The 27,570-nt window shown below is 53.4% G+C and overlaps 1 protein-coding gene across 12 annotated transcripts in view; it reads right to left on the bottom strand.

Moving 5' to 3' along the window:
* Window positions 1–27,570, bottom strand: part of CEP164 (centrosomal protein 164) — a 63,382-nt gene that overhangs the window by 5,569 nt on the left and 30,243 nt on the right. For 7 of the 12 annotated variants that reach the window (XM_072822177.1, XM_072822180.1, XM_072822187.1 and 4 more), the window contains 20 exons: window positions 23,008–23,379; window positions 21,593–21,673; window positions 19,653–19,736; window positions 15,353–15,438; window positions 14,252–14,425; window positions 13,220–13,366; window positions 11,530–11,667; window positions 8,201–8,401; window positions 6,132–6,263; window positions 5,830–6,046; window positions 4,777–4,854; window positions 4,407–4,538; window positions 3,963–4,085; window positions 2,807–2,950; window positions 2,272–2,355; window positions 2,056–2,124; window positions 1,540–1,715; window positions 1,077–1,203; window positions 730–797; window positions 82–289 (listed from right to left, as the gene is read on the bottom strand). In XM_072822177.1, the coding sequence (XP_072678278.1) occupies window positions 82–289; window positions 730–797; window positions 1,077–1,203; window positions 1,540–1,715; window positions 2,056–2,124; window positions 2,272–2,355; window positions 2,807–2,950; window positions 3,963–4,085; window positions 4,407–4,538; window positions 4,777–4,854; window positions 5,830–6,046; window positions 6,132–6,263; window positions 8,201–8,401; window positions 11,530–11,667; window positions 13,220–13,366; window positions 14,252–14,425; window positions 15,353–15,438; window positions 19,653–19,736; window positions 21,593–21,673; window positions 23,008–23,379 (2,841 nt within the window). The remainder of the gene's footprint in view (window positions 1–81; window positions 290–729; window positions 798–1,076; window positions 1,204–1,539; window positions 1,716–2,055; window positions 2,125–2,271; window positions 2,356–2,806; window positions 2,951–3,962; window positions 4,086–4,406; window positions 4,539–4,776; window positions 4,855–5,829; window positions 6,047–6,131; window positions 6,264–8,200; window positions 8,402–11,529; window positions 11,668–13,219; window positions 13,367–14,251; window positions 14,426–15,352; window positions 15,439–19,652; window positions 19,737–21,592; window positions 21,674–23,007; window positions 23,380–27,570) is intronic. The other 5 variants (XM_072822181.1, XM_072822188.1, XM_072822183.1 and 2 more) reach the window with 4 other exon arrangements.

Here is a 27,570-nt window from a genome sequence, read left to right as displayed (position 1 = left end):
ACAGATAACCCGCGTCACCTGCCCAGCATCCCCCAGGTCCCCCCACCGTGAGGGAGGCAGGCTCTCCTCCAGGCTCCTGACCTCCTCCAGGTCCTTGCGCACATCTTCCAGGGCCTTGGCGCTTGGGGGATCCTGGGTGGCCTCCTGAGCACTGGCCAGCTCCTGGCGCCAGTGCTCCTGGGCGGCCTTCAGGGCCGTCTGCCGCCTCTGCATGGAGTGTGTCTGCTGCACCAGGAACTCCTTGGCACTACGGAGCGCTATGCCCTCAGCAGAGAGGTAGTGTCGGACACTGTGGGTGGCCAGGGCAGGAGGGGTGGGAAGGGAAAAGACACTCTGAGAACCTCCTGCTGTGGGTCCCCTGAGCGCTGCCCTGACCGAGGCCCATCCTGAGCACACACAACGATGCTGGGCTGAATATTGCTGGTGTTCACACTCTACTGCGCGGCACCCTGCACAGTCCTCCCACCCTGCCTCTAAAGGGCTTCCAGACAGAGGGCCACACACTCCCACCAGCCTGATCCTCAACCAGAGGGTAGCAGATCCCAGCATGCTGGATCAGTGGTCATAACGGGCACCTTCTTGGCTTGCCAAAGAAATTCTCTGTGTCCCTCAGGTCCTCATCCCCAAACCAAGCCCCACTGGCGATCGCAGTCAACTCATTTCACTTCACCCTGAAGGGAACTCACCCCTCCATGGAACCTGGATCCAAACTAAGGTATCAGAACTCACCTGTCCAAGGACAAGTTGGTCTCCTCCTTGCTCTGGGAGAGAATAGAGGATACCTCTTTGGTCTGGTTCTAAGGACATACAGTAGAAAAGACCCACTGAATATCAGATACACTGCAGGTTCAAAGGACCCCCCAAAGCTCCTACCAGGGGCCTAAACAGGTAATGGCTCTGGGGGCTGCTGGGCGCTATTCACTCACCAGTATTTTTTGATTGACGGAGATGGAGGACTGGGAATATTAAGGACAGGAAGCTAAGGTCAAGGTCATAGATAAAGCAGAGCTGGGACCCCTCCTAGAGCCCTGCCCCAGACCCACCAAGCTGTCCCTTCCAAGGCACAGAAAACTCACTATCCCAAAGGATTTCCTCAGGTCCTCAATGTGAAGATCCAGCTCACACTGTGCAGAAGCGTTACTCTCCTTAGCTGCCAGCTCTTTCAGTATGTCCTGCTTCCTCTGGGCTTCAGCCTCCAGGTCGCTGTGATTGGAAATGGGAGTGGGGGATGGGGTGGGGGAGGCAGGGTCATATGATGCAGCAGGGCAGGCAGCAGTCATGACTGCTGGGTGGGGGGGCCTTCAAGTCCTGGTCTTAGGGAGACAGCAGGCCCACCTCCATCCCTTCACATCCATCAAAGCCGCTGGGGCAGGGCTGAGGCATGACCAGTAGAACCAGGGACCCCTAGGTGTTCACAGCCTCTTACCCCTTACTCCCTACAAAATGCAGCAAGGCCCCTCTGCCTAGTTCCACCTCTGCCCACCCGAGTGTGTCAGACAGCAGGCAGGAGGCAGCAGGAGAGTCCAAGTGCTCACATACCTGACTTGCTTCTGCAGCCTCTGACTCTGGGTCTGCAGCGCATCTACCTGGGACTCCAGCTCCAATTTGTGGGCCCGAAGTTCATCAAGAAGTTTCCGGAGCTGTTGGTTAGACTCCAACAGGTGGGTGTGCTCCTTCTTTGCCTCATCCAAGTGCTGATGGTTGGCCGTGGCCTCCTGGTGGGAGAGAAGCACCCGGAGACATGTGGGACAAAGGCGGGAAGTAGGACAGGGAAGCCTGAACAGCCGAGGAAAGAGGGTGGACCTCAACGACACTGCAGTCCCTGCGCCGAGGTCAGGAAGCATGCAGGCTCTGCCTACCCTCCACAGCCCCACCCCCTGGGGATCTCAGCTGGGCTCCAGCCAGAGGGCCCTGCTACCCGTGGGATACCGCCAATGTAGTTGGGAACCCTAGTGCTCGCAGCAGATCAGGTGAGCCAAAGGCGGGATGCTATGGGGAGAGGGGCAGGGAGGGTGACAGGAATGAGGAAAGATAGCACAGGGGAGGCCGGCACACCTGGCTCTTCAGCGCAACCTGCCTCTGCACATCAAGGAGCTGCTGCTGCTCCCTTCGGGCAGTCTCCTCCTGTGGGCAGGTGGGGGATAGAAGTGGGGCCCTTGGCCATCTCCAGGCGCCCCGGGTCTAAAGGGCAGGAGGACCTGTGCTCCCCTAGGGAGCTGCGACTCCAGGTCAACGGCACCTGGAGATCCCACCCTCCACGTCCACTCTCACCTGGAGATCCAGCTGAGCCAATTTGGCCTTGACATCTTTGGTTCTGGTTTCAAGTTCCACCTCCAAATCTTGGAGTTTCCTTTCCTGCACAGAAATAGGCAGCGCGAGAGATATAAGTGTGGAAAGAGTGCAAGGCGTCAGCTAAGGGCATGGTGGGGCGGGGGTCCTGACCCACCCTACCCACCCTACCCTTCCATACCACACACCCCCATGCAAGGCTCAGGCCTTCTTCCACTTGCCCTTGCAGGCTCCCTGGAAAGTATCACACCTTGTGTCTTCCCCTCAGGGCAAAGAGAGGCAAAGGTGCTAACCCCAGGGCCCTGGGCAGGGCGGGGGGACTGCGCTCCCCTAATCTGGGGGATGCTCCCTGGCCCAGAAAACAAAGGAGCACATGTGTCCTGGCTGGGGGATGGCCAGCGAGCGACACCCCACACCTGCAGCTATCAAGGCTCCAATCTGCTGCTGCCACGGCTGCCGGCCCCCAACACCTGTCCATTCCTCCTCCCTGGGCCCCCCGATCGCCCGGAGCCCTGACCTGCTCCCGGTGCCGACGCCGCAAGTCCTCAAGCTGCCTGTCCTGTGTCTGCCTCACAGCCTCCAATTCTCGCTCGTGTGACTTTCGCAGGCGCTCCAGCTCCCTGGTCAGGTGGCCCAGGAGTTCTGTCCGCTGCTTCCTCTCCTGCCCAGAAGGGGAGGCCGCTGGTGGGAAACTGCAGAGGCCTTCAGGCCTGTGGCTCCGGGTCAGTAAGGCAGGGGACCCCAGCGGCTCCGTAGGGCCAGCCCTTCGAGAAGAGGAGCTTTCTAGGCCCTAGAAAACTTGCGCCCCTCTCTGCCACTGACACAGGCACTGGTCGGATGCCATGAGAAACCCCCTGTGGGATCGGCCCCTCCTGCTGTCTACTGGGTCCAGCTTCCTTCCTCCAGGGAAGAGCACTCATTAAAAAATTATCACTGCTCTTCAGCGAGGTCAGATTCGGTTTGGGAAGGGAACTACATTTTATCATGGGTCAGCTATTTCTGCATGGGAAAGACCATATGGAGAGGTTGGGTTACGGGGTCCAGTTACAGAAACAGCAGCCTCGAAATCCCAGGCAGAGGCCCAGCTGTAAGCCAACCTCAGGCCCCACCGCCACCCCTGTTCACCTGCAGTGGGAGCCAGCCACACGTGCGTGGGTAGACCTTCACCTATGGGTGAAGGGGGAACATGGGCAGATCAGCTCTAAGTAGTGTGTGGCTCTTGCCAGGCTATTTCTTGGTGTCCTAGAATTCTGATTAACCCCAATGGCATGGTGTTGGGTGGTTAAAGCTAAAGGCCTTGGAAGGAGACCGTCAGGGCTTGAATCTCAGCTCCTCGACTTACTAGCCTGGTGCATTTGGGAAAGGGGCTCACACTGCTAGGTCTGTTTCCTTTTCAAGCTGGAGGTCACTCTAGCCCTCACCTTCTCGGGGTGCTGAGGGCACTAAACAAGTTCGTGAACATCAGGGCTGAGAAGAACGTGGGCACAGGGTACAAGCTCAGTATCTGTAAGCCGCCGCCGCTCGGGGAGGGAAGGAGCCTGCCTGCTATGGGGGAGACACTCCTCCGCTGCAGCAGTAAGCAGGTGATTGGGACAGCATCACTGCCAGGCGCCAGTCAGCTGCCAGGGACTGCGGGATGGGTGCGTTTGTGCACCGGGGAAGGGGCAAGTCACCTCAGCTTCGTACTGCTCTCTGGCTTCAGCCACCACCTGCTGGTGCTCCTCCTTCATCTTGTCCAGCTTCCTCTCGTGTTCCCTCTCCACCTCCTGGCGCTTCTCCCGCAGGAGGCCACTGAGCTGCAGGGTAGGCGGCAGGGATGTGACACACCGGCCTAAGGGGGGACCAGCCCCTGAAGGCAGAGTACACACCCGCCCTGGTGCCCCCCCACCCGCACACATCACATGAGCATGACAAGTGACAGACGCACACCACACCCCACTCATGCACAGGGGTGCCAGGATGGAGAAGCGCCTGGCCCCAAGGGAATGGAGGCATAAAAATGCAACGAGAAGTTCTAGCCCCAGCTGAGCCATGCAAAGCAAAGCAGGGACCCCTGGGCTAGGATGGAGTGCCCAGGACAGGGATACAGGAAGCTGCAAGAGTCCACCAGCATTTACCTCTTGCTCATACTGGAGGACCTGGTGAACCTTCTGCTGAGCCCTCTGCTCTGCCCGACTGAGACTCTCCTGCAGCTGGGTCTCCTCTTTCTGCTGAGCTTCCTCTATCTTCTTCTGGAGGCTGGAGACAACCTGAGGAGGCCCCAGCACAGGGGATGTGACTCGGCGCTGCAGAGCCACCTTGGAGGCTCACCTCCCAGGGGCCCAGTGCCCACCCTCATGGGGCTGCAGGGGGAGGAAGGCTCCTGCCCCAGGGGCAGGCATGGGGTCAAGCTCTTTTGCCTGGTAGCAGTGAAGGGGCCTTGAGGCTCAGACTCAAACACCAGGATGGCGGGCCCCGCCTTACAGGCCAGGGCTGGCTGCCTCTCACCTCTCTGTGCTTGGCCTCCAGCGAGGAAGAGAGCCGGTCCAGCTCGGCTCTGTGCTCCCTCTCCAGGGCTGCCACCGCCTGAGGAACAACAAGGAGCCTGTGAGGGATGCAGGGCAGGGAAAGCTGGCCGGGCATGGGCCCCTAGGGAAGGAAGACCATGTAGACTCTCTCCCAACTAAAGGGCCAAGGGAAACCACAGGCACATCTTTGTCCCCCCAGAATAACTCAGTCCCTAAAGTCTGCAACTAGCAAATGAACAAGTTGAGGCCAGAGTGGAGGGGCATTTCATAAGTCTCAGGTCACCGCACCCATCCCCCTGCCCCTAGGCTAGGCCATGGGTACCAGGTCACACTCATGCCCATGACTAGGGCCCAAGGCTGTGAGGGCTGGAGGTCCAGTGCCATCTGTTTGAGCCCCTGGGTGCCCTACCCAACCTTGTGGAATCTCTCCTTCTCTAAGCACTGAAGCTCACCATTACCCAGAGAAAAATCTCCATGTGGCCTGTTCCTTACTTCCGCCTCTTATCTAGAGACAGACCGTCAGGAAACAGGATTGGAGGCACAGGGTTTAAAGGCAAAGGAGAAAACTTCCCTCTAAGGGTGCAATCTCTCTATAGCAGGAGAGAGATGAGAGGTCATTGTAGCTACCCCTCAGGGCCCAGGATGGGGACAGGGCACCTTTTTTTGCAGGACATCCGGTCTGGTCTAAGTTCTTTCAGTGGCAAAAGCTTCCCAAATCCACAGGCCATTTCCCCTCCAACCTCTTCCCTGCCACTGACAGCTCCCAGCCACTGCTGGCCCTGGTCAGTGCCCTGGACACCTGCCACACCCTCCACTGTGCCATGCAGACAGGCTAGCACCTGCCCTGGACAGCAAGGCCCACGCAGAGCAGTGGGCCCAGACGGTCGGCCCACCCACTGTCTACCATCTCCTGTGCCAGCCATGTAGACACCTCCTCTGTGCCTGGTCCCCCACCCCACACAGCCTGGCACCCAGCCCCTCCACACTTAGCCCAGGGGCATGTCAGACGGGAGGCCCCACACTGCTGGCTCACTTCTTTCCTCTCCCCCTGCAGCTGCTCCCTGAGCTGCCGCAAAGCTGCCTCCTTCTCCGCGTTCAAGGCAGCCTGCTCTCTCTTCTCCGAGGCCTCCATCTCTTCCTTGAGCTGCTCCAGCATCTGTCTGCTCCTCTGTTCCAAGCTGGCCCTCTCGGCCTTCTGGAGAGACTCCAATTCTTCTCTCAGCTTCTGCAAGGAAGCCTCCTGCTCGGCCCTGATGGACAGACGGACAGAATGGGACAGACCCGTGCACTCCAGTGGCATCGCCACGGGGCGGCTGGCTCACAGTGCGTGCTCACCTGAGTCGGCCCTCATCTGCCTCCGCACTGGACTGCACCTGGGCCCGGAGCTGGGACAGCCTCTGGCTCTCCTCCTCCCTCATCTGACTCTCCTCTTCCTCGGTGGCTTTCTGCAGCTGCTCCTTCAGGGAACTGGGACGGAAAAGAAAGGGAACTTTGTCAGAGAAACCACTCTTGTCTCTGACTCTGGGCCTCCAAAAACCTGTAGCTCGCCTGCGGAGCTTCCTAAATCTGGGTCCTTCCGCCTCCCTACAATACCTTCCAGGGTAAAGAGCGGACCATGAACACTATCTGCTCTCTGCCGCAGCAAGAGGACGGCAGGCTGCTTGATCCCAGAACAACTTTTCTGCCAGAGGCTCCCCTCAGCCTATAGCTGCACCTCGGCATGGCATTCACTCAAGGACAGATCCAGTCTGACTCCAACCTGGCTCTGGTGCTGTGTCCTCTCATTCCCCACCTAACCAACCATTCCAGCCACATCAGAGGAGCCACCGCCTCTCAGTCCCACCACACACCTCCTTGTGCCTCGGCCCTCGTTTGTGCTGGAGCCTCTCCCTAGAATTCCGTTTTTGACTTGACAAAACGATATTCACCACTCAACACCCAGCTCCTTCCTCTCAGAGAAGTCTTCCCAAGACCTGCAGGGTTCACTGATCAACATGTTCCCTTTGCCCTTCCTTATCCCGTGCCACTCTGTACCATACATCACAATTCATCTTTCACGTGTCTCCCTTCCTTACAAGTCTGGGAGCTCCTCCAGAGAAAGAATCATGTCTTAAAGCCTGTTATATCCGAGGTGTTGAACACAGTAGCTGACATGAACTAAGTGCTCCATAAATATTTGGGAAATCTCAACATCACCCAGCCCCAAACTATGAGCAAGAGTTGACAATCCATGAAGGACATCTTATTTACAGGCAAACGACAGTAACCATTTCATCTGAGGCAGACACCCCCCTGCCCATGCAGCCCCTACATGACTGGGGGCCATGTGCTGTGCAGTCAGGGAATTCAAGCCTGAGAAAAACATGATCCAGAAGACAATGTCTTTGAAAAGCTGCCTAGTGAATTCCAAAGCCGAAAAAGAATTAGGGTCATTTTCTTGTTTCAAGTCACCTACACCACTGCTCTCCTCCATTATAATAGAAAATTTGAGTTAAATAAAAATCCTCCCTCCTGGATTCCCCAGAAATCCTTTCTCCTTGTCCAACGGCTCCATGTTCCACACGGCACCACAGGATGTCAGAGCTAGAAGGGTCCTGAGAGGTTAAGTCCTTCATTTTTACCACAGTCTCTTTTTCATCTCACAAATAATTCAATCTCTTCTTCTTTAAAGAAACTAAGGGTGGCCCTGCCTGCCTTCCCGTTCAAGAAGTACCTGCTATGAGTTCAACTGTGGCTTCCAGAAATTTCTACCAAGTGGAAGTTTCACAGTAGAGATGGCCATAGCCGTCATGTACACACAATCTCATCCACACAGACCAGCCTAGCCTTAAGTGTCTTACTTATCAAGGGCCACCCAGTCAGCTATGCAAAGAGCAGGAACCCAGATGGAAACCTCTGTGTCCCGGGAAACAGCACCTCACATTAGATTGTGTGGTTCCTACCAATCTCGCTGGGTCCCAAAAGGGCCCTGACTCCCAAGAAAACAACACAGTGGTTAGGAAAATGGGCTCCAGGAACCAAGTGCCTAAGCTAATCAGACTCTGCTGCTTATGAACTTCGACACCTCGGACAGGTCACTTAGCCATTCTGAGCCTCAGTCTCTTCATCTGTATTATAGACCCTATAAGATGGGGTTGGTAGCAACACCGCATAGGAGCCACTCTCAGGACTAAACCAATTAACAAATATAAAGCACAGGGACTTTAATCTCTCAAAAACTTCACTACCTCCACTATTATGCCTCCCAACTCCCAAAAACACAAACCAGGGAGCCCATTTCCCCTGCACAGACCACCAAGGAGGAGTCTCAGTGGGGCCACAGGGCCCTGGGGTAAGGGTAGGGTGCCCCCTGCTCCCCATGTCACTGCAAGGCCCGACCGCTTGCCTAAGGGGAAGGGTAGGACCTGAGAGCCTTCTCTTTCTGCTGGTGAAGCTGGAGGATCTCCTCTTCCTCCTCCTGCCACAGCTTCTCCCGCAACTGCTGCATCTTCTCTTGCTTCGATTCCAGAAGCCGCCTCCAGTCTTGCTCCAGTTCTTGGGCCATGGCCTCTTCCATGGCCTTCAGCGAAGCCTGCTCTGGGGGAGCTGCAGGCTCTGTAGATTGTCTACCGAGGGTGGGGGACAGCGTTTCATTAGACTTAATATCTCATCTTTTATGTAGATACAGAAAAACACACACGAATCCTAAAGGAGGGCCCACGGTCAGGAATCACATATGCAAATCAGGCCACCCAAGGGCCAGTAGGAGGGTTACCCCTTCAAAGATACAGGGAGCATTGGTTCCTAGGGCAAGCCCCACTGTGGTTAAAGCCCCAAGAGCCGCAGGAGAAGGGTACCCCATATTAGGCTCGGTGGACCTGGGTAGGCTGTAGAGCAATGTAAAAACCTGAAGATGTGGCTCACGAGCTGGCAATAACAGGGAGATTAAAGCTCTGTCCTTAAAGGATTCCTCCCCAGGATGGTTCATGGCCCTGTTCCCGTCTCCCCACTAGGGCTCTGCCTGCTACTTGAGGCTCACACCAGCAGCTCAGGGCATCCCCAGAGGCTCTGCCTCCCAAACTGAACACAGGCCAAGGTTTAGGAGCCAGCAGGAGAAGCAGCATGTGTGTCTCCTACCCTGACACCCAAAATGGTCCATGGAGGTCCAGAACAGTAAGGTCAAGGGAGTAGTCACCTGCCTGGCTCCCTTGGCCAAAGACAGTACCAAGAGCGCAACAATGTACCGCTCCATCTCTCCCTGATGATGCCATGTTTGCATCTGCTTAGAGTTAACTCAATGTTAACAGATAAAAGAAATTCATTGCTAACTTAGATCCATAAGGTGGGTGGTAAGATAAGGAATAATGATACTGTTACAAATATGTCTATAGGGATCCCTGCGTGGCCCAGTGGTTTAGTGCCGCCTTCAGCCCAGGGCGTGATCCTGGAGTCCCAGGATCGAGTCCCACATCAGGTTCCCTGCATGGAGCCTGCTTCCTCCTCTGCCTGTGTCTCTGCCTCTCTCTCTTTCTGTCTCTCATGACTAAATAAAATCTTAAAAAAAAAATATGTCTATAAAGTCATGAAGGATGTTATGTTCCTTGTATTCTCATTCTTCTTTTTTTTTTTTTAATTAATTATTCATTCCTGAGAGATATAGGCAGAGGGAGAAGCAGGCTCCTCGCAGGGAGCCCAATGTGGGACTCTATCCCAGGACCCCAACCTGAGCTGAAAGCAGACGCTCAACTGCTGAGCTACCCAGGTATCCCTGTATTCTCATTCTTGAAGGAAAGGCCCAGAGAAAAACCCAAGAACATTTGGAGGCGTGAGAACATAAGCGGGATGAAGTACTTGGCCTCCCGGGGCAACTCTCCTAAGGCCAGCGCATGTTTGCATTCCCAGGTCAGGTCCTTTGATCTTACATTAGAAATGAGAGATGGCCACACAACCACCACCCTTCCCCGACGATGCCTGGGTGCAGGAGGCCAGGCACACTGGCCCCGTCAGCCTCTGCAGCATGTGGATACAGTCCCCATCAAGGAGCACTGGAGCAAGAGTCAAAGAAGGGAGCCAGTGCTCCTGCTGGGGACGCAGGACCCCCTTTCCTTCACCGCAGCAGATGGAAGGCAGGAGGCAGGATCAGATTAGAAGAAAAGAAGGGCTTTGGAATTCCATTTTGGCCCCTTGAGACCAGCGAGAGAAGGAAGACACAAAAGGCTCCTGATGTCTCTGAAATACCATTAAGATTTCTCCCTTCCCTCTTTCCTAAAATCATTAACCCCAACCGGACACAGCCATGAGCTAGGCCTTCAGTTCTCTTCTGCTCTCAGCCCATTTTCTGCCCCCCTCCCAGGCCAGCTCTGCCTCAGGTCCCCTGGCACAGCCCCAACTGATGCAGATGTAAGAGATGAGGCCGCCACCTCCTCTGAGAGTCCCGCTCCCCGAAAGAGCCTCCCCTCGTAGCTCTCCGCCTCATCAACCCTCCAACTCATTTCCAGCCTTGGCTGAAAACATCTTTTTTTCCCTGAGATGGTACCTTTTAATGTCTCTCTCCCCTGTGGGCTGCGTAGCTATGTGGAGCCCGGGGGACAGATGCTGCAGAAAGACGGGGCCTTGGGCAGCATGGCACATGTGCCCAGGCGACACGCACCGGTGAGCGTGCCCATACACCTGGCACACAGGCAGGAGGGGCTGGTTTCTAGCAGGCCTCCTCTTCTCCGTGTCCCTGTTTTAGAGCTCCAGCATCCCAAACGCCCTGATTAGGTCCCAGGCTGTCAATGATGCCCCAGCTGATTGAGGAGACAACGGGGAGGATGAGGCCTCCAGAGGAAGAAGCAGGTCTGATTTCGAGGCCACTCCTCAGGTGTCAGCATCAGAGAGACCCAGTTTCCAACAGTCGGCGGCCAAGAGGACGCTCTATAGAGGCATCACCATTTCAGGCTGGCCATCAAGGAGTTTCAAGGAAGCGAAGGAGCAGGGAGGGCAGACAGTGCAGAGGGAGGCGGTGGCATTCAGGACATTCTCAACTGGCTGCACCACCACTAGGATTGCAATCAAAGAGATCCTGTCCACTCTCACATTTGGCCTGGTGGTTTTAATTTTTTTTTAAAGATTTATGTATTTATTCATGAGAGACACAGAGAAAAAGAGACAGAGACACAGGCAAAGGGAGAGGCAGGCTCCATGCAGGGAGCCCTATGCAGGACTCCATCCCAGATCCCAGGATCATACCCCAAGCTGAAGTCAGATGCTCAACCCCTGAGCCACCCAGGCATCCCTAATTATTTTTTTTTTAGATTTTACGTATTTATTCATGAGAGACACACAGAGAGAGAGAGAGAGAGAGACAGAGACAGAGAGTCAGAGACACAGGCAGAGGGAGAAGCAGGCTCCATGCAGGGAGCCCGATGTGGGAATTGATCCTGGGACTCCAGGATCATGCCCTGGGCCAAAGGCAGGTGCTAAACCGCTGAGCCACCCAGGGATCCCCTGTTTTGACATCTTTAAAAGTTTGGTGGTAGAGGAGAGACTGCCAGTCCCAGGACTGGCCAGCCCTTACTGACCACAGAGAATGTGTCTTTTGTATGCAAACCAGCCAGTCTTCCAGGGAGGCCACACCAGAACCATGTCCTTCTAAAACTCACACAGAATCACATAGGGCCGGGTACCAGGCAACTGGAGGGCCACCCCCACAGCCCAAAGCCCACCGAAATTATTCCAACTATCCAATCCCACACTCACTCAAGGCACTTACCCTGCCTCATCCATTCCTTCCCACGGAAACCCCAATAAAGGCTCTGTGCCATGCTCTCCCTTCTTGACTCTTCTGTCTCCTGACACACCCTGGTCCTTCCCCAAGCGGCCTGCCATGGCTGGGCATGCCCTCTTCTCTCTGGAAATGTAGGTAATAAATTCTTCCTGAATGGCACTGGCCTGTGTTGTCACTCAGTCACCTCCATAAATTAAAATCCCACGGATACAAATAAGACACACAGAGCTACTCCTCCTGACACACAGAAACATAGCTGTGAAGATGAGTAACAGGAAGTTAGGGGGCCCAAAAAGACTCAGGAAAGGAACAGAAGATATTCCCCTAAGTGCGCTTGTAAAGTGAGAGCGTATGGTTGAAGAACGTGTCTCTGAGACCCAGCAGGGGCAGCCTCACTGGTTTGGGAGAAGAAACACAAAGTAAGGGGGCTCACCAGCCAAGAGAGATGGGGAGGAGCCTCACGGCCCCACTTCTATCCCTGAGGTGCCAGGACAAAGCCCTCTCACCTCTGCCCAGAGGCTCCAGTCTCTGAAACCAGAGGCCTCCCATCCTCATAGAAAGTACCCTGACCCAGTGTCCACAGTCACCAAGGAGACTTGGGAAGGCCATGTCATTCCTCAGCATCAGAGCTGCCTCAACATGGGGCTGCGCCGTCCCCACTTCACTCTGCAGGGCGACGATGAGCACCAGAGTCAGGAGCCCAAGCACCCTGCCAGCTCTGGGGGGCGCCGCCTGTAAGTAACCAGGGTGCAAACCTGTCTCTACAGGTTCCCTCGAATCCCATGGACTTGTAATCCTTCTGTGGCACTAGGTTCACAGGCAGGAATAACTGCTTCACCCTGGCTCCTGTCTCTCCACGCAGAGAAAAGGAACAGGGGTTCCAGGCTGAGCAGGAAGTCTAGGGCTCCAGTGACCAGAGTCTCGTGCTGGTTATGCAACCGACCAGCGATGTGACCTTGGGCAAACCCCTTCACTGTGAGCCTCAGTCTCATCGTCTGTAAAAGGGGGAGAGGGAAGGGAACAGTGGGAGGAGGAAAGCTCAGTGATCTCTAAGTGTTAATAGTGCTGCTATAACAACGCACATGAGCTCTGGACCCAGGCCCAAGATAGAGACACCAGAGACTATATAATTCCATTTATGTCACGTTGGAGAACTAGAAAATGAATCTATGAGACAGAAGAGTGGTGACCTGGGGCAGGTGACTGGGAGGAGAACAGCATGAGGAAACTTCCTGAAGGGACAGAAATGTTCTATATCTGACCTGAGCGTAAATGTGCACCAATTCGTACAGTTCAGATTTATGTACTCTCGTGTAAATACCTCAAAAAAAAAAATGTTTCTAAGAAAGCAAAAAATAGTGCTTCGTAGAAGGGGAAACATGATTACCAGGTTTCTGCTAGCCCGGGAGGTACCCTGTCACCTCCACCCTTATACCTCAGGGCCTGACCAGGAGCTCCAGGGACCTAGCCAGCCCCACCCTCAATCTGTGACCACACCACTTGGGACCCACTTGGGGATCTCAAAGCGGCACACCGAATGAAGGGCACGCTTGGTCTCCCCCCACTCCAACCCCTGGGCAGGGGCCAGAGCATCCCCCGGCCCCCCAAGAGTGGTGGGCCCTAAAGCAATGCACACACCACGGAGGACAGGGACCCACATATAATTGGCCCTTACAGCTCTGGAGAGACTGGTGGGGCAGGGCTGGCTGCCACCTGCTCCTCAAGCTCCTGGGCCTCTTCCTGCCCAGGGCCCAGCTCCGTGGCCCCAGAGCGCTGTTCCTTGCCCCTCTCCTGGGCAGCAGGTGGGCTTGGAGTCTCCTCCCTTAAGAGCAGGAAGGAAGCAACTGTGTGAAGGCCGGTAAGCAGGCAAGAGGCTCCAGGTGCACCCATCAGAGAATGGTGATGAGGGCAAGGGAATCAGCCCCAACCAAACATCCCTATCTCAGGCCTCACTCTCCCCGCCTGCCTCTTCCCTAGCTGTTCACACTGAAAACCCCCACACCCACACACCCCCACACACACATGTCCATGTGGGCCAAACGAGGGTCATGGCACCCAAGGAGAAGCTCTGCACGCAACAGGTCATCAGCAGAAGCTGTTGACTGAACGTCGCTGCTGCTTGGCTGCCCCCAGTGACTCATTCCAACTGGATGTGCTCTCAAACCAGCTCTGACACCAGCACCTTCCTCTCACCAGGGAAGCACAAGAACTAGCAGATGCAAGCCTGGCTCTGGGCCAGGCTGGGGCACAGAGGTCCCCTCGGCTGGCCTAGGGAAGCCTAGGACTCTGCACTTCCCTCCCGCAGGGGCCCGGCACACCACGGGGCTCTACCTGGGTCTGCTACAGGACTGGAAGTGGGATGACTACTGGGGTGGGGGGAGCACTGGCAGGTGGGGACTGGGACAAATGCCCCTGACAGCACAGCCCAGGGGGGAAGACAGTCTCTGTGCCAGCCCCTGGGCAGGAAGACAGCTGGGTCACATGATATGCTTCCTTGTTTAATAGTTTCTAGGCTCCCCAAATCAGATGGTGCACCCCAAATTTAGCTGTAGATGAAGGACTAGAAAGAAGGTTTCCTCATCACCCGGCTCACGTAAGGCACTAAGTGGAAACCTGTGAACCCAGCCCAGCTCCTCCACCTCTCCAGGCACCCCCAACAGTCACTCTCAGTCCCTGCACACACAACTAGATGCCAGCTCCCCCTTACCTCTGAAGGGAACTGAGCAGGACCGGGCTGCCTGCAGAGTCCTCCCCAGGCTCCTCTGCCCGCTTCTGCTCCTGCTCAGGCTGTCCCTCAGAGGCTTGAGGAGGCCCTTCTTCGGTGGCCTGGCTGTGAAGGGGACTCTGGAGCCACCTCCCAGGCAAAAGTGGAGGAGACAACCTGGTCGGACCAGCCAGAGCAGCAGGGTAAGACCCGCCATTTAGAGAGCAGGGAGAGAACAGAGAGAACTAGTATGTGGACCCAGGTCCCTTCCTCTTCCCAGGCAGGGCTGTAGACCCGGCCCTATACCCACGGGGAGCCAAGGAGGGCAAAGCAGCCAGCAAAGCGGGAAGGGGAAATCCCCACTGAGCACTCCCTTTGCCTGGATCAGACTCAGCCCTCCTGGGCCCCTGTGCTGCACCTGTTTGGCCCAGGGGTGAAAGCTGGGCCCTCTCACGAGTGTGTCCACACCCAGTGCTCACCATCTCTGAGGTCAGGCAGGGATGGAAGAACTGAGCAGAAAACAGGGAGAAAAACAGAAGCCAGACTCGAATGGTCAAACTACAGAAAATGCATGAAGCTGTAGTTTTCAGCTGGTAGGAACAGATAGCTCTTCAGGGTCTGAAAAGCAGAACAACTGCCCCATTTCCTCTTCCCAGGGTGGTAGGAAGTACCTCTCATTGTAGTTTGGGCCTCAGAAGCTGGAAGGCCCTATCTCTCCCTCCCAGTCTCTCTGCTCTCCCTCCATGTGTACACACACACACACACACACACACACACACACAGCTGCAGCCATTTCTGATGTAGCAGAGCATCAGCTCCAAGCTGCAGTACTGAGCTTCTGGAAGATTCCTCCAGCCCTGGCCCACAGTGGTGTACAAAGTCCCACCAAACATACCCGCATTCCTGTCTTGGTGCAGAATCAGAGGGCACACTCATGGACACGCGTGCATGCGCGAGCACACACAGACTCTGCAAGGCCATCCAGTCAGCTCACCATCTGCCTTCAGGCAGGAGCACGCTGAGCCTTGCACACCAAAGCCAGGAATTCTGCCCAAGTTCACACATCCCAAAGGTCCCTGAAGGGCGGCCTCCCATATACTGTACCTCTCTGAGGCTCTGGACTGCTTGTTCTGCAGCTCATCTTGGCTGGACTGGCTGCCATCCTTGTCTTCTCTCCCCAGCCTCTGGGCCTGTAGGCAAGCAGCAGTGCAAAGTGTATATTGGAGAGGTCTGCTTTTGGGTCCCTTAATCCTCCAACCAACTCTTGTGCCTAAGAGGAAGTACTGAGAGGTGGCTCTTGAGTAGGATGAGGACCACTTGGGACACAGAAGAGAAGGCCTATCGACTGTATAATGTATAATGGAGCTTCCGGGGGCTTTGGCTAAGCCCCCAGGCTCGCAGCTGCTCCTTGGGCTGGCCTGGCTGACCTAGGGAGGATGAGCCAGATGCCACAACCACTGCATGCAGAGCCAGAAGCCAGAGGCTAAGGGAGAATGCACACAAAGAAGAAAATCCTGCCTCCTGCCACTAGAAGCCTTCACTGGCAGTTGCAAAGAAAAAGCTGAGACATCTGTGAATGCCTCAAATCCATAGAGGCCCCAGACCTTCAGTACCAGTGATGCAAAGGGATGCTGAAATTAAGTGGGCAAAAGTTACTGAAGCAGCAGCCCAGCACACTGAAGACAAAGGTCCCTGGAGAGATGGGGACAGTGAAATGAGAGACAGCTATATTTCAGACAGAAAGGGTATCGTTTGGGCACCCGAAGGGAGGAAACAGTGCTCCACCACTCCACTCCAGCTCCCCCAAGCACCCGGGTCCCATCAGTAGTCAATGATGCCTCCTTCCCAGTGAGGGAATGATTACACCGTCTATCAGAAAAAAAAAAAAAAAAAATCTCATTGTGTATGTGTGTGGGGCGGGGGGAGATCAGGGATAGGAGGGTGGAAGGGCAGAGGGACAGAGAATCTCAAGCTAACTCCACACCCAGCGTGCATCCCGACATGGGGCTCCATCTCATGACTCTGAGAGTATGATCTGAGACAAAATCAAGTGTTGGACACTTAGCCAACTGAGCCACTCAGGTGTCCCCCCTAAAAATCTCATTTTAAAGCCTGGGTGTCTAGGCAAATCTAGCAAGCTGGTGAAAAAGAGGGCTAGCCTTGATAAGTTCAAGGCTTTCCTGCAGGGGCGGGGTGGCAGGGGGATAGCAGTGTGGCTGGCCTGGACTCAAGCTCTCATTCTATCACTTCCTAGCTGGGAAGTCTGTCTCCTCCACTACAAAATAGGACAGTAAACCGCAGCTCACAGGGCTCATGGTGAGGATTAAATTAGATCATGTACGTGAAGCCCAACTCCTGGCCCAGAGAAGGCAGGCCACAAATGCGAGCTCCCCTGTTCTGCTCCTCCCCTCTCCCCAGCCTAAGGCACAAAAACCCAGCTCTGCCAGCGTCCGTCCCCATCCGAGGACCCACACTCCTTCTGTCATGTTCACAGGAGCCCCGTCTGTTCTGGGACACAAGGGTTAACAGCAGAGGCAGGGAAGGAGACAACGAACTCCATCTTCCCCCGGTGGGGGGCCGGCCCGGCTGGCATACTGCAGTGTCCCCAGCCCGGTGCCCACAGCCTCCCACGCCGCTCCACTGGCAGCCAGAGCCCGAGCAGCTGGGGCCGACTCTCCCATCTGGATGGGCGAGGAAGGGCAGGGCCGACTCACAGCCAGCTCCCCCAAATTACATTAAAAATAGAAATGCTGCCTGTGAATACCTCCCGGTGCCTGCAGCAGAAGGCTCCCTGCCAGTGCTGCCACTCCTCATCGCATCAGCCTGGGCAGAGCCTGTACATAACAGCCCCCACGCCCCCCTCATCCCTCCCAGTGTTCAACTCACTACTGTCTTCCCCTACAAATCACACCAAGCTCAGCAGATACCTCCCTCTCTCACTTTCAAGGAAAAAAAAAATCACACAAGCCAATCTATATAACAAACTAAAATGTAAAATGGATAACAAAGCGGGGTGATCATAATAAAAATTGAGGGTGGGGGTCGAGCCCTGAGTTGGAAAGGATGAGAGGCACAGTCTGTGTGTTTCCTTCTTGTTTCGTCTTCAATGTTCCTCCTAGAAACTGCACTGGCACACCTACTAGATAGAAGGGGACACCCTGGGACCGTGCCCGGACAGAGGTCCTTGGAGCAGAGTGGTAGTTGACCACCAGACTCTTCAGAATGGGGGTACAGGGAGCACACTCGAGGCCTCTGGCCCAAGGTTGCTTGAGACCCCACCTTCCGATCTTTAACTCAGCTCCAGGGTTGTATTTTAACGACCTGGCCCTCAGCTAAATACATCATGGAACCTTCGTAAAGCAGAATGGGTAGGCAACTAGTCCAAAGAGCAAGGTATGGAGCTGAAATAACTCAGAAATAAGTCACGGGTCTATTCCCTAACTATTCTCTCATTTAAAGAGCATCTTGCCAAGTGGTGTTTGTGGCACGGTCCCAATTGTTGTGAGGAAAGGAAAGAGAAATAGAAAACAGACATAGATAACTGTGCACACTGAAAATTTCCTGGAATAGGCCATGAGGAATGTTCATGGCAACTGTTTCTCAACCCCCACCTGTGCGGGAAGTGGACATTGATCTTCCACATCATTTGAAATAACTTTATGGTCACTTTTGTCGTGTATCATAAAGCTCACACTTATAATTCATTACAATCATGACCTTGACTATGGTGATGGTTTGGAACATATATACGTATAGTAAAACTCATCAAATGGTACACTTTAAATATGTCTGGCTTAAAATATGTCCACTGCATCTTGGTCAAGCTGCATAAATATTTTTTTAAAGTGAACAGAAACTAGTTTAGTTCAGTTTCAAACCCTAAGGGGCCAGAGACTCTCGGAAATGGCCAGAGCCCACAGGAAAGACAACGGGGACCATACATACACTTCCATCTGACCCACAAAGGGCCGATTCTGGTTCTTCCAGCTCCACCTCCCCGCTCAACCCGTCCATGCCCTGAAGACAGGAGAGGGCTGAGGACTCAGGCCCACGGGGCAGGGGAGGTGTCTGTACGGCCTGCCAGCCAGAGCGCCTGGCACTGCTCTGTGCCCCAGGATGTGGGCACGAGCTACAGCTTCGGGCTTCCTCTGCTAGGGCTGTCCACATTCGAGCCAGGCCCCGCTGCTCCTTTATACTAAGTGACACAATTCCTCCCACCTCTTCAAAAAACGCTGCAGGCCTCATTGGGTTTTAGGTAGGACCTAGCAATTGGTCCTCCTTTTCTTTTTTTTTTTTCTTAAGTAGGTTTCACACTCAACGTGGAGCCCAATGCAGGACTTGAACTCACAACCCTGAGCTCAAGACCTGAGCTGAGATCAAGTGTTGGGCACCCAACCAATTTGGCCACCCTGGTGCCCCAGAAATCTTTTTTAAAGCCCTCATTGATGCTGACATTGGCCAGATTTTGGGGGCAGAGCAATGGAAATCTACCCCACCCGCCAACTCAGTAACTTCCCCACTTACTTACTGGGAAGGGTGCCTACAACCTCCCTGCTCCAGACCCCTCCTGACCAATCCCGCTGGCTCTGTTTGCACCTTTCCATCCCTCCAGTGCTACCAACAGGGGTGATCAAGGTCCAGCCTGAATAGCTTGTTTGTTCCAGCCAACAAATTTCCATTTCACCCAAACCAAATATTCCCTTAAATGTGCAGGGACAATGTGCCAGAATCTTCTCTTAAATAAGCCCACAGAGGAGGAAAAACACCACCTTCTTGGCTTCAAGCTCCTTAAGGACAGGATCTGTGTGTGAGTCACCTTTGTACCCTTCTGGGTGCCAGACGTCCCACGTGCCCACACAGAGCTTATGCCTAATGGGGAGACAAACCCAAGAACCATAAAACAAAAGCAGCAGCAATGAGGGGAGCCAAGAAACAGAACAATCCATTCTACTTGAAGGAGGTGACATCAGAGGTGGGCCTCCAAGATCAAGAAAGAGTTCGGACAAAAGAGGAAGCAGAACAGCAGGTGGAGCAGTGAAGGAGGTGGCTGGGGTGCCCCAGGAATGGTGAGTGGTGGGCACAGCCAGGGCATGGCCTGTGGGCTGAGGGTGAGCCTGCAGAGGCTGGATGGGCCAAGTTGGGAAATGCCTTGAAATCCACAGTGCTTTGCACATAAGCAAGTGGTCAGCCCTCAGTTGCTAAATAAACCAATAAACTGATGTATGTTGCAGGGACAGGAAGGATGGCTTAATTCAGAGCAGCCAAGAGCAGAAATGATTGGAAGCCCATCACAGGCACAGTCGGGGCCATACCTTATTGAATTAGAAGGGAGGGAGCTCCCAGAAATGTACCTAGGAATGGGCAGGGCTCAGCTGGGGGTTATCCACAACCCCAAGAGACTCACCTCCCAGCAGGCTCCATCCAGGACTGGGGAAAGCACATCAACATCCAGCAGGTGCTCCGATATCCGGCTGCGGAAACCAAAGTCCTAGAGACAGTGGAAGGGCAGGTCAACGCTGCCCCTGTCCCAGCATCCACCGGGGCCTCTCCTCCACCCCGCTCCACCTTCCAGACAGCTGCCTACTACAGGCCAGGCACTGTGCGAAACATTTCCATTTCTACTAGTTATTCTCGTCTTCAAAATAACACTGGGAGTAGTCTAGAAAGATATGTGCTACATATCATACAGCAAGTATAGTTAAAATGTTCACTGTAGACTCTAGGTGGTCAGGATGTATGGATTCACTTAAAAATCCTTTTAATTTTTCTGTATGTCTGAAATTTTTCATAATAAAACCATGGGGGAAACATAAGCCCGTGAGACTGATACTCTCGCAGCCTCTCACAGACTGGGAAGCAGGTCTGAGAGCACACGTAATTTGCCCAAGGTCATAGAGCTGATTAGCAATGGGGCTGGTGGTCAGATGTACCCTGGGCTGACTTCAAAGCCCAAGCTCTTTGCATGATACATGCTGTAAAGCATGTCACTCTGCAGCTGTTTCGCCCTCCTAGTACCCAATCTGGGTACCCAAAAAGTGCCCAGAAGACCTGTGGGCAGCCTGGAAGCGAGGGATGGTGGGCTGTTCACAGCTTGCTTTCTCCAGACAATGGGGATTCATTAGCAGCGCTTCCTCTGCAGGCTTCTCTTTGGGGGCAGCCAGCAAGTGCCCACACAAGTGCCAGTTCCCTGCTGCCCTCTGACTGCCACAGGACCATGATCCTGCCCCCTCTGAGCCTAAGAGCCCTGCTGGGCTAAGTGAAGGATTGCTACCTGACAGCGTGCTAATAGGGATAGCTCTGTCATCAACCCTGATAAATGGCAGGATGCCCGGGCCAAGGTCTGGTCCTGCTGTCCATGGCTTCCTCCACCCACTCCCGTAGAGAAGAAAAATGCTGATGGGCACACTGCTTCATGGGCGACTCCCTTAGGAGGGACGGAGCCCTTGCACCAGAGAGTCCTATGACATGGCTATTCTTCACGCTGGTTTTTGCCAACAATGACTTTCTGCCTTCCTGTCCTAGCTTGTGCATTTTCTTTTTTGGTGACATTTTCCTTTTAGTTTGAGTTCTACTCCACTTAATGCAGCTGCCATCTGCCTCCTAAGCCCATGGCTCAGTGAGGGGCCAGAGCACACAGCCTCCTAATTCCTCCGCACCCCCTCCTATCATTACTGTTCATCCCTGACCCTCCCGCTAATCCCTTCCCTTTGATCTGCCTCCTCCAGACAGATGGAGCATGGTTTCCAGAGGTGATGTTCTGCCAAAAAGCACCCTCAACTACTCCCCGTAGATACAGACCTGGCAAATGAAGCCAGGAGACAGCAGGCTGGGTGGAAGGCCTAGGACAAAGCAACCATCCATACATGTTGACATTCCAGGACACTGTCTTCTCTTTGTAAATGTAACCATGGCTTCCCTCCTAGCTACAGCCTGAGAACTGGTCCTTGCCATCATTTGGTGATCCCATAGACATACACGCATACACACACACACCACCCCAGTCTCTAACTTCCTAGATTCATGTAATGCTTCTGCTACAGTCCAGAGGCTCTAGATCACATATCTCCCAGACAGTCTATACTGCAGAAACGAAAAAGAGTAACAATCGCTTATAGTTATGGGATGTTTCTAATGTTTTACATTCTTCACCTCACCATCTTCTCACAATAAACCTATGAAGTACGTAGTGTTAGCTGATGGGCTGCAAACCCAAAGTTAGACAAGACCCAAAACCAAATTCTACCTTCCCCGCTTACAAGCTGTGTGACACCAGGCAAATGAACCACAGGGACTCACAAACCCACACTCTCCATCCCTCTCTGCTGCCCCCCACCTTGGACTCACCAGGCCCAGGAAGGGCTTGGGGTCAGAAGCAGCGGAGTCTGAAAGCTGCAGCTCCTTCATGTGCTCACTAATCTCCGACTCCTAGGGAAACAGACACACAGAGAAGTCAGCCAAGGGCAGAGGACAGAGAGTTGCTATCACCACCCAGGGAATTCCATTCGGGCCATGGTGCCAACACAGGGCTGAGCCTTAACCAAAATCCACATCTGGAAAACCTGAAAGAGGGCTGTGGACCCTCCCATTCCTTCCAGACACGTGCACCAGCCCCCACCCCACCTCGCCAAAGCTGAACAGCCCAGTTGAGGCCACACTGACTCAGGTCAACAGTATTTATACATGTAAGGAGAGCCAAGTGAAGTGAAGTGGAGGCAGCTAGGGAGTTGGCAGTAGGGAAGTTTCATGCTGTCCTTAAAAAGCAGAATGAGGGACGCCTGGGTGGCTCAGTGGTTGAGCATCTTTCTTTGACTCAGGTCGTGATCCTGAGGTCCTGGGATCAAGTTCCATAACAGGCTCCCAGTGGGAGCCTGCTTCTCCCTCTGCTTATGTCTCTGCCTCTTTCCCCGTGTCTCTCAGGAATAAATAAATAAGATCTTTTTAAAAATTAAAATTAGGGCAGCCCGGGTGGCTTAGCAGTTTAGTGCCGCCTTCAGCCCAGGGCCTGATTCTGGAGCCTGCTTCTCCCTCTGCCTGTGTCTCTGCCTCTTTTTCTCTGTGTCTCTCATGAATATATAAATAGAATATTTTTTAAAAATTAAAATTAAAAATAAATAAAAAACAGAATGAGAGTATCTTTTCCAGGAAGTGGCTTAAAACTCTTTAAATTAACTCTCTCACCATCTACCAGGAAGAGGAATAGGCCTAAGGGATGGAAAACTGAAAGTGCCAAAGGCCTTGGGAAGTACTTCTGTGCGTTTGGATCATTGGCCCAGTCTTGCCAAAGCTCGACTCCCATGCCATCTGTGAGAGGGGTCTGCTGGTAACCTAATTCACTAACTTACTACTGCTGGGGCTAAGAACTCCCGGTGGTCCCCACCCCCTCAACATCCTCTCCTCTCTACAGGGAAACGAAATACAGACCACAGACCCCAGCAATCTTGACTAGCTGATGTCAAGAAGTAGGAGCGAGAGGCTAAAAGAGAAAGCAGGTATAACAGAAGAACACGAATGTCACAGGAGGGTGCCAATGGAAAGGCAAATTTCTACTCTGAATTTCTAATGCTAGCAGGTTTGGAGTTTCATTCAGGCTTTGGCTGCCTGCTGGGTCTGGGCACATCTATCACCATGAAGGGTTCTGGGTGCTGCTGACAGCCCATAGCAGGGCCTACAAATGAAGGTGTGGGACAGAGATCTGCACAGGGTTTGAAAGAGCAGCAGAGTGAGGAAGCCCCAACTCCCCAGGGCACAGGGAGACTTACCTGGCTCGCCTGTGATTGGCTCTCTTTCCAAACAGAAGCCTCCTCCTTGGGCTCCTCTGCCTCTCTGTTCTTGGAACCTTCCTCTCCTGCATCCACTGGGTTCTCTGGTACCTCCTTTTTGTTGGCTTTGGCAGGCTGACCACCCCCAGGGTCCACCCCACTCCTGGACATCCCAGGATCACTCTTCTCATCCTTTTCTTTGTCCAGATGCCAAGCACTCGCCCCTCTTCCCTGCTGCCCTGTGCCATCAGTGCTGCTCAGACTGTTGTCTGCACCCTGGCTGAAGAGCTTGCCGGGAGTGGGGGGCCTGGCAGCATCTGAATCCAGAGAAGTGTCCTTCTTCTCCTCTGGTTGGCTTGTTCTTGGAGACTCCTAGACAGCAGCAGACCATGTCAGACAAGGAGATGTCAAGAATTAATAAAATAATTTCAGAGACTTGCAACAAGATGGAATGGTCATTCATTGACTCGTTTGGGCCAGTGCTCCAGTTCTGACACCAATGGTTATCAAATACCCTAAGAGCTATTTAAAACACAGATTCCTCGTTCCACTCCACATCTGCTGCATCTAAATGTCTATGGTGACTTAAATACATCAACTGCCCCATTCACTGACAGGTGTGGAAACCAGTGCACTGAACTCCATCACCACCACCATGTTCTCAAGTAATAAATGTCTCATTCCAGCCCTGGTAACCAATTCATAAGATTGCAGACTTGGAAACCAGTATTTATTTTTTTTAGAAAGTCAGTAGGTATTTACAATGACGATGACCATGGAAAATCACATAAGAGAGAAGTACTAAAGTCTAAAATTTCATTTTCATTTTTTTTCATTTTTAAAAGGCAGTGAGGAAAAAAACAGGAGAGTGCCCTTCATCAGTGGCGATGAGGGTGGCTCTCTCCCTAGGGCCACCCCTGTACACATGCCCCTGGAGCACTGTGAGCTGTGTGCTCTGAAAAGCAGAAGCCAAGACAAGACTTATTGGGGGAAATGGTTCTGAAGGATAAAGAGGTCAGGAGGCCTTCAGAACACAGGTCTGACCTGTGGTGGGGGAGTAGGGAAAGGGCAGCTGACACAGGCAGGGCTTCAGGCCATGGCACCGTTCTGAGAAAGTCTTGGCCTGCACCGCAGAGTCCCATGTCTGGCAGAAATGATCCTGCTCCAGGGCCTGTTGTTCTCGGTCAACAGCGTGGCCTTGGCATGAGCCAGGGTGGATCAAAGGTGCCACAGCTGAAGGCTACTGTCGCTAAGGTCCCCTGGGTAGGGTCTCTCAAAAGGAGCACCCTCTCCAGCTGCTACATCCTGCTTCTTATGCTGAAACCTTACTTTAAAGACTAGGAAAAACCTTTAAAGCCAGCCAAAGTAGAAAAAAGAAATCCCTTCCTTGAAATCCAGCTAGCGCTCTATCCCGGGCTAAGAGAAACCTTCCTCCCAGAAAACATCACTTGGGCTGCCAGCATGAATGGCTTCTGAGCAGAGATTTTTTGATACTTCCTGGGTTCCAGATCCTGGAGACTCATGCAAGGAACATGGTGACTAGAGTCCAAAGGCCACTGGAGAACATGGCATTCATAAGTACTGCTAAAACCAAGACATGACCATCCGCCTGCAGGTCTGGAAGCCTACTAACAAGCCAACCCAAACTTTCCAAGGATGGTGAAGAGAGGCAGGAGAGTAGAGCAATTCAGAGCTTAGCTTCAGAGATACACTACTTGGGTTCAGATCCTGGCCCCACTTACAGGGGCCAATTATTTAACTGAAATCGATTAAATTAATCTGAAACCAATTATTTAACTTCTGTGTGCCTTAGTTTCTTCCTCTAAAATATGGGGACACAGGAGGGTCTACCTCACTGGGTGTGGGGGTAGAGTAAATGAGTTAACACTCACTACGTGAGTAAAGAAGTGAGATCAGTGCCTGGCGGACCATTTGCGTCCCATAATGTTGACTAACGTTTTATTGTGAAATGCACATGGTCGTTCACTGCGTGCCTTCTATGTGCCAAGCACTGCCCTGGGGACCCATATATGAACTAGACATAGATCCTGCCTTCAAGGAACTCAGTTGAATCTGAGACAAAAGAAATGTCCCAGGTAGCCTTGGTCATGAGCCTTTGCTGCCCAAAGCAGAGGGCACTGGACACAGTGGTGGTACATACTGTCCTCAGCCCCAGGCCTATCCCAGGAGAAAAGCAGAAGGTGAAAGAGAGAACGGGTGGCTTCCCTCATTCCTTGGCAGCACAAAGGCAGAGTACCCTCCAGTGCCAGCCATCCTCTCAACATCCGTAGCCTGGAGCAAGGGAGAAATCCACTGTGACCATTGGGCTAACAGAAAGGGGGAGATGAGCCCCTCCTCTTCGAGAGCAGCATGAGCAAGGTGAGACCAGGCCTGCTCTTCTCAATCCCTGCAACAGTGCCCAGCACGCAGCAGGAGTTCAGTACTCAGTCTGCGGGGCTCCACAGACCCTGGGGGGTGGGAGTCTCTCGGGGTGATGGAGGGGCATCTGGCCAGCCACACTCCCTCACGCGGCAAGCAGAGCCAATCCACCCTGGCCCTGTTCATCTCATGAAAAGAGCAACAGAGCTTGGGTTAGGAGACAGAGGAGGGTCAGACCACAGACAGCACCATGGCCTTCCACATAAAGTCCACATTTCCTCACACGGCCCAGAGCCTTTCCCGCCCAGCCCTGCCTGCCTCTCAAGGACTGTGGGCAGCCACACCCCATATGCATCCTCCAGGTTATGGATGAACATTGTGCCATTTCGCTACCTGGGCATGCACGATCCTTTTTTTCCCTTAAGGTTGATTATTTCACTTCATTTAGCAAACGATCACACTCTGAGCCCCACCAAACTGCTCCTCCAGCCTTACTCGAGGGTCTGCCTCAGGAAGAAGCTCAGAGGGCAACCAGGAAGGCCCAGGTTCCCCAGGCAGCCTCCTCCTCTACCAACACACACCGCACAGCACAGAACAAAATCACAGCTTGCATCCTCAGGCACCTTTCCCAAGGTGGTTGCGGGGGGACCCTCCAGTGTTCAAGAGCTGCCTGCCGAGGCCACTCCACACAGACTCCTCACCGCTCCTGAGAAGCCATGAGCATCACACGCACACATGCATGCATGCACGCACGCAAGTTGGCGATCTACCCTGACAAACCCCTACTGGCCCTCACAGTATCACATCTTCCAGGAAGCCCTCCTGGATCCCCGGGACAGCTGTCCTGAGATGAGCCTTCCCGACCCATCACAACAACTACTATAACATCACTGCTGATTTCCTGTTTCCCTCACTAGATCAGCTCCCTGCCCTCAGTGTCTAATTTCTGACACATAATAAGTGCCTAGCAAACACTTTTCGATTGATTTTTTTTAAATGAGTGTATCATGCAGATATAGGAGCTCCTGCTCTGTAAAATGGAGATGAACTATTTATTTCACAAGGGTTACACAGAGATTAGACTCCATTTGTCACAGGGCTTATTAAATGGAAAATGCTGGGATCCCTGGGTGGTGCAGCAGTTTGGCGCCTGCCTTTGGCTCAGGGCGCGATCCTGGAGACCCGGGATTGAATTCCACGTGGGGCTCCTGGTGCATGGAGCCTGCTTCTCCCTCTGCCTATGTCTCTGCCTCTCTCTCTCTTTCTCTTTGACTATCATAAAAAAATAATAATAATAAATAAATAAATGAAAAATGCTAAACAAATGTTAACTATTAATATTCAAGATGAGGGAAAAACAAGTAACCTGTCAAAAATCAGAGGACATCAGACATAGGAAGAGACTCCCATTCTTCTTCATGACAAAATGTAGTCAGGCTACAAGAATGTCAGGCCGAGTCTGTGCCATCCTCAAGCTTAAATTCTTCAAAGGAAGATTTTCCCATTATGGAGCTTGTCCTATTCTATCTACCTAAATATTAAGATATGAAAACACAGCTAATATGAAAATAAAGGAGCTTGCATTCTCCGAGCCCGTGTCAACCAAGTGCAACAACTTGATGGCCAGACGTACATCTTGCTGGTCAGGATAGCAGAGAGAGACTAGACATTTGTCCCAGATTACCCACATGGCATGAATGAGAGTATGGGAAAACCCCCTCCATGGCCCTCTCCCTGCACTTGGCCCTGCTCCTCCTCACAGTGTGAGCTGAGGCCTCCCCAGGACGTACACTCCAGGCCCTCGAGTATTGTCTCCTGCATCGGTGTTCTGGGAGGCACATGGGCCAGGGCGGGGGCTGCGCCCTCGGCACCACTTTACCCTCCGCTCCTCCGTGCTCAGACTCCTGTCTCCTCCTGTCGGGGCCCCAGACCCCTAAGTATCCGGAGGCAAGTATCTGTTCAAAAACAACCTTGTCATCTGCACAAGGAAAGCGATGCCGCAGAGTCCCTTTAAGAGCATGTCATGAATATTTAATACACACCCCAAAAGCTATGTGAGGTCTCCAGTGCTGCAGCTCCCTCCTCCCAGAGCACAAAGGCTGAGGCTTCTATACTCCACGTGGCTTGGGAGGGAGAGCATGGAGGACAGGGATGCTGAAGGCCCCAAGGCAACCGTGGGTCAGG

Source organism: Canis lupus, chromosome 3 (genome assembly GCF_048164855.1).
Source record: "Canis lupus baileyi chromosome 3, mCanLup2.hap1, whole genome shotgun sequence".
NCBI classification, from domain to species: Eukaryota; Metazoa; Chordata; class Mammalia; order Carnivora; family Canidae; genus Canis; species Canis lupus.
This window is presented reverse-complemented; position numbering and strand designations above follow the sequence as displayed.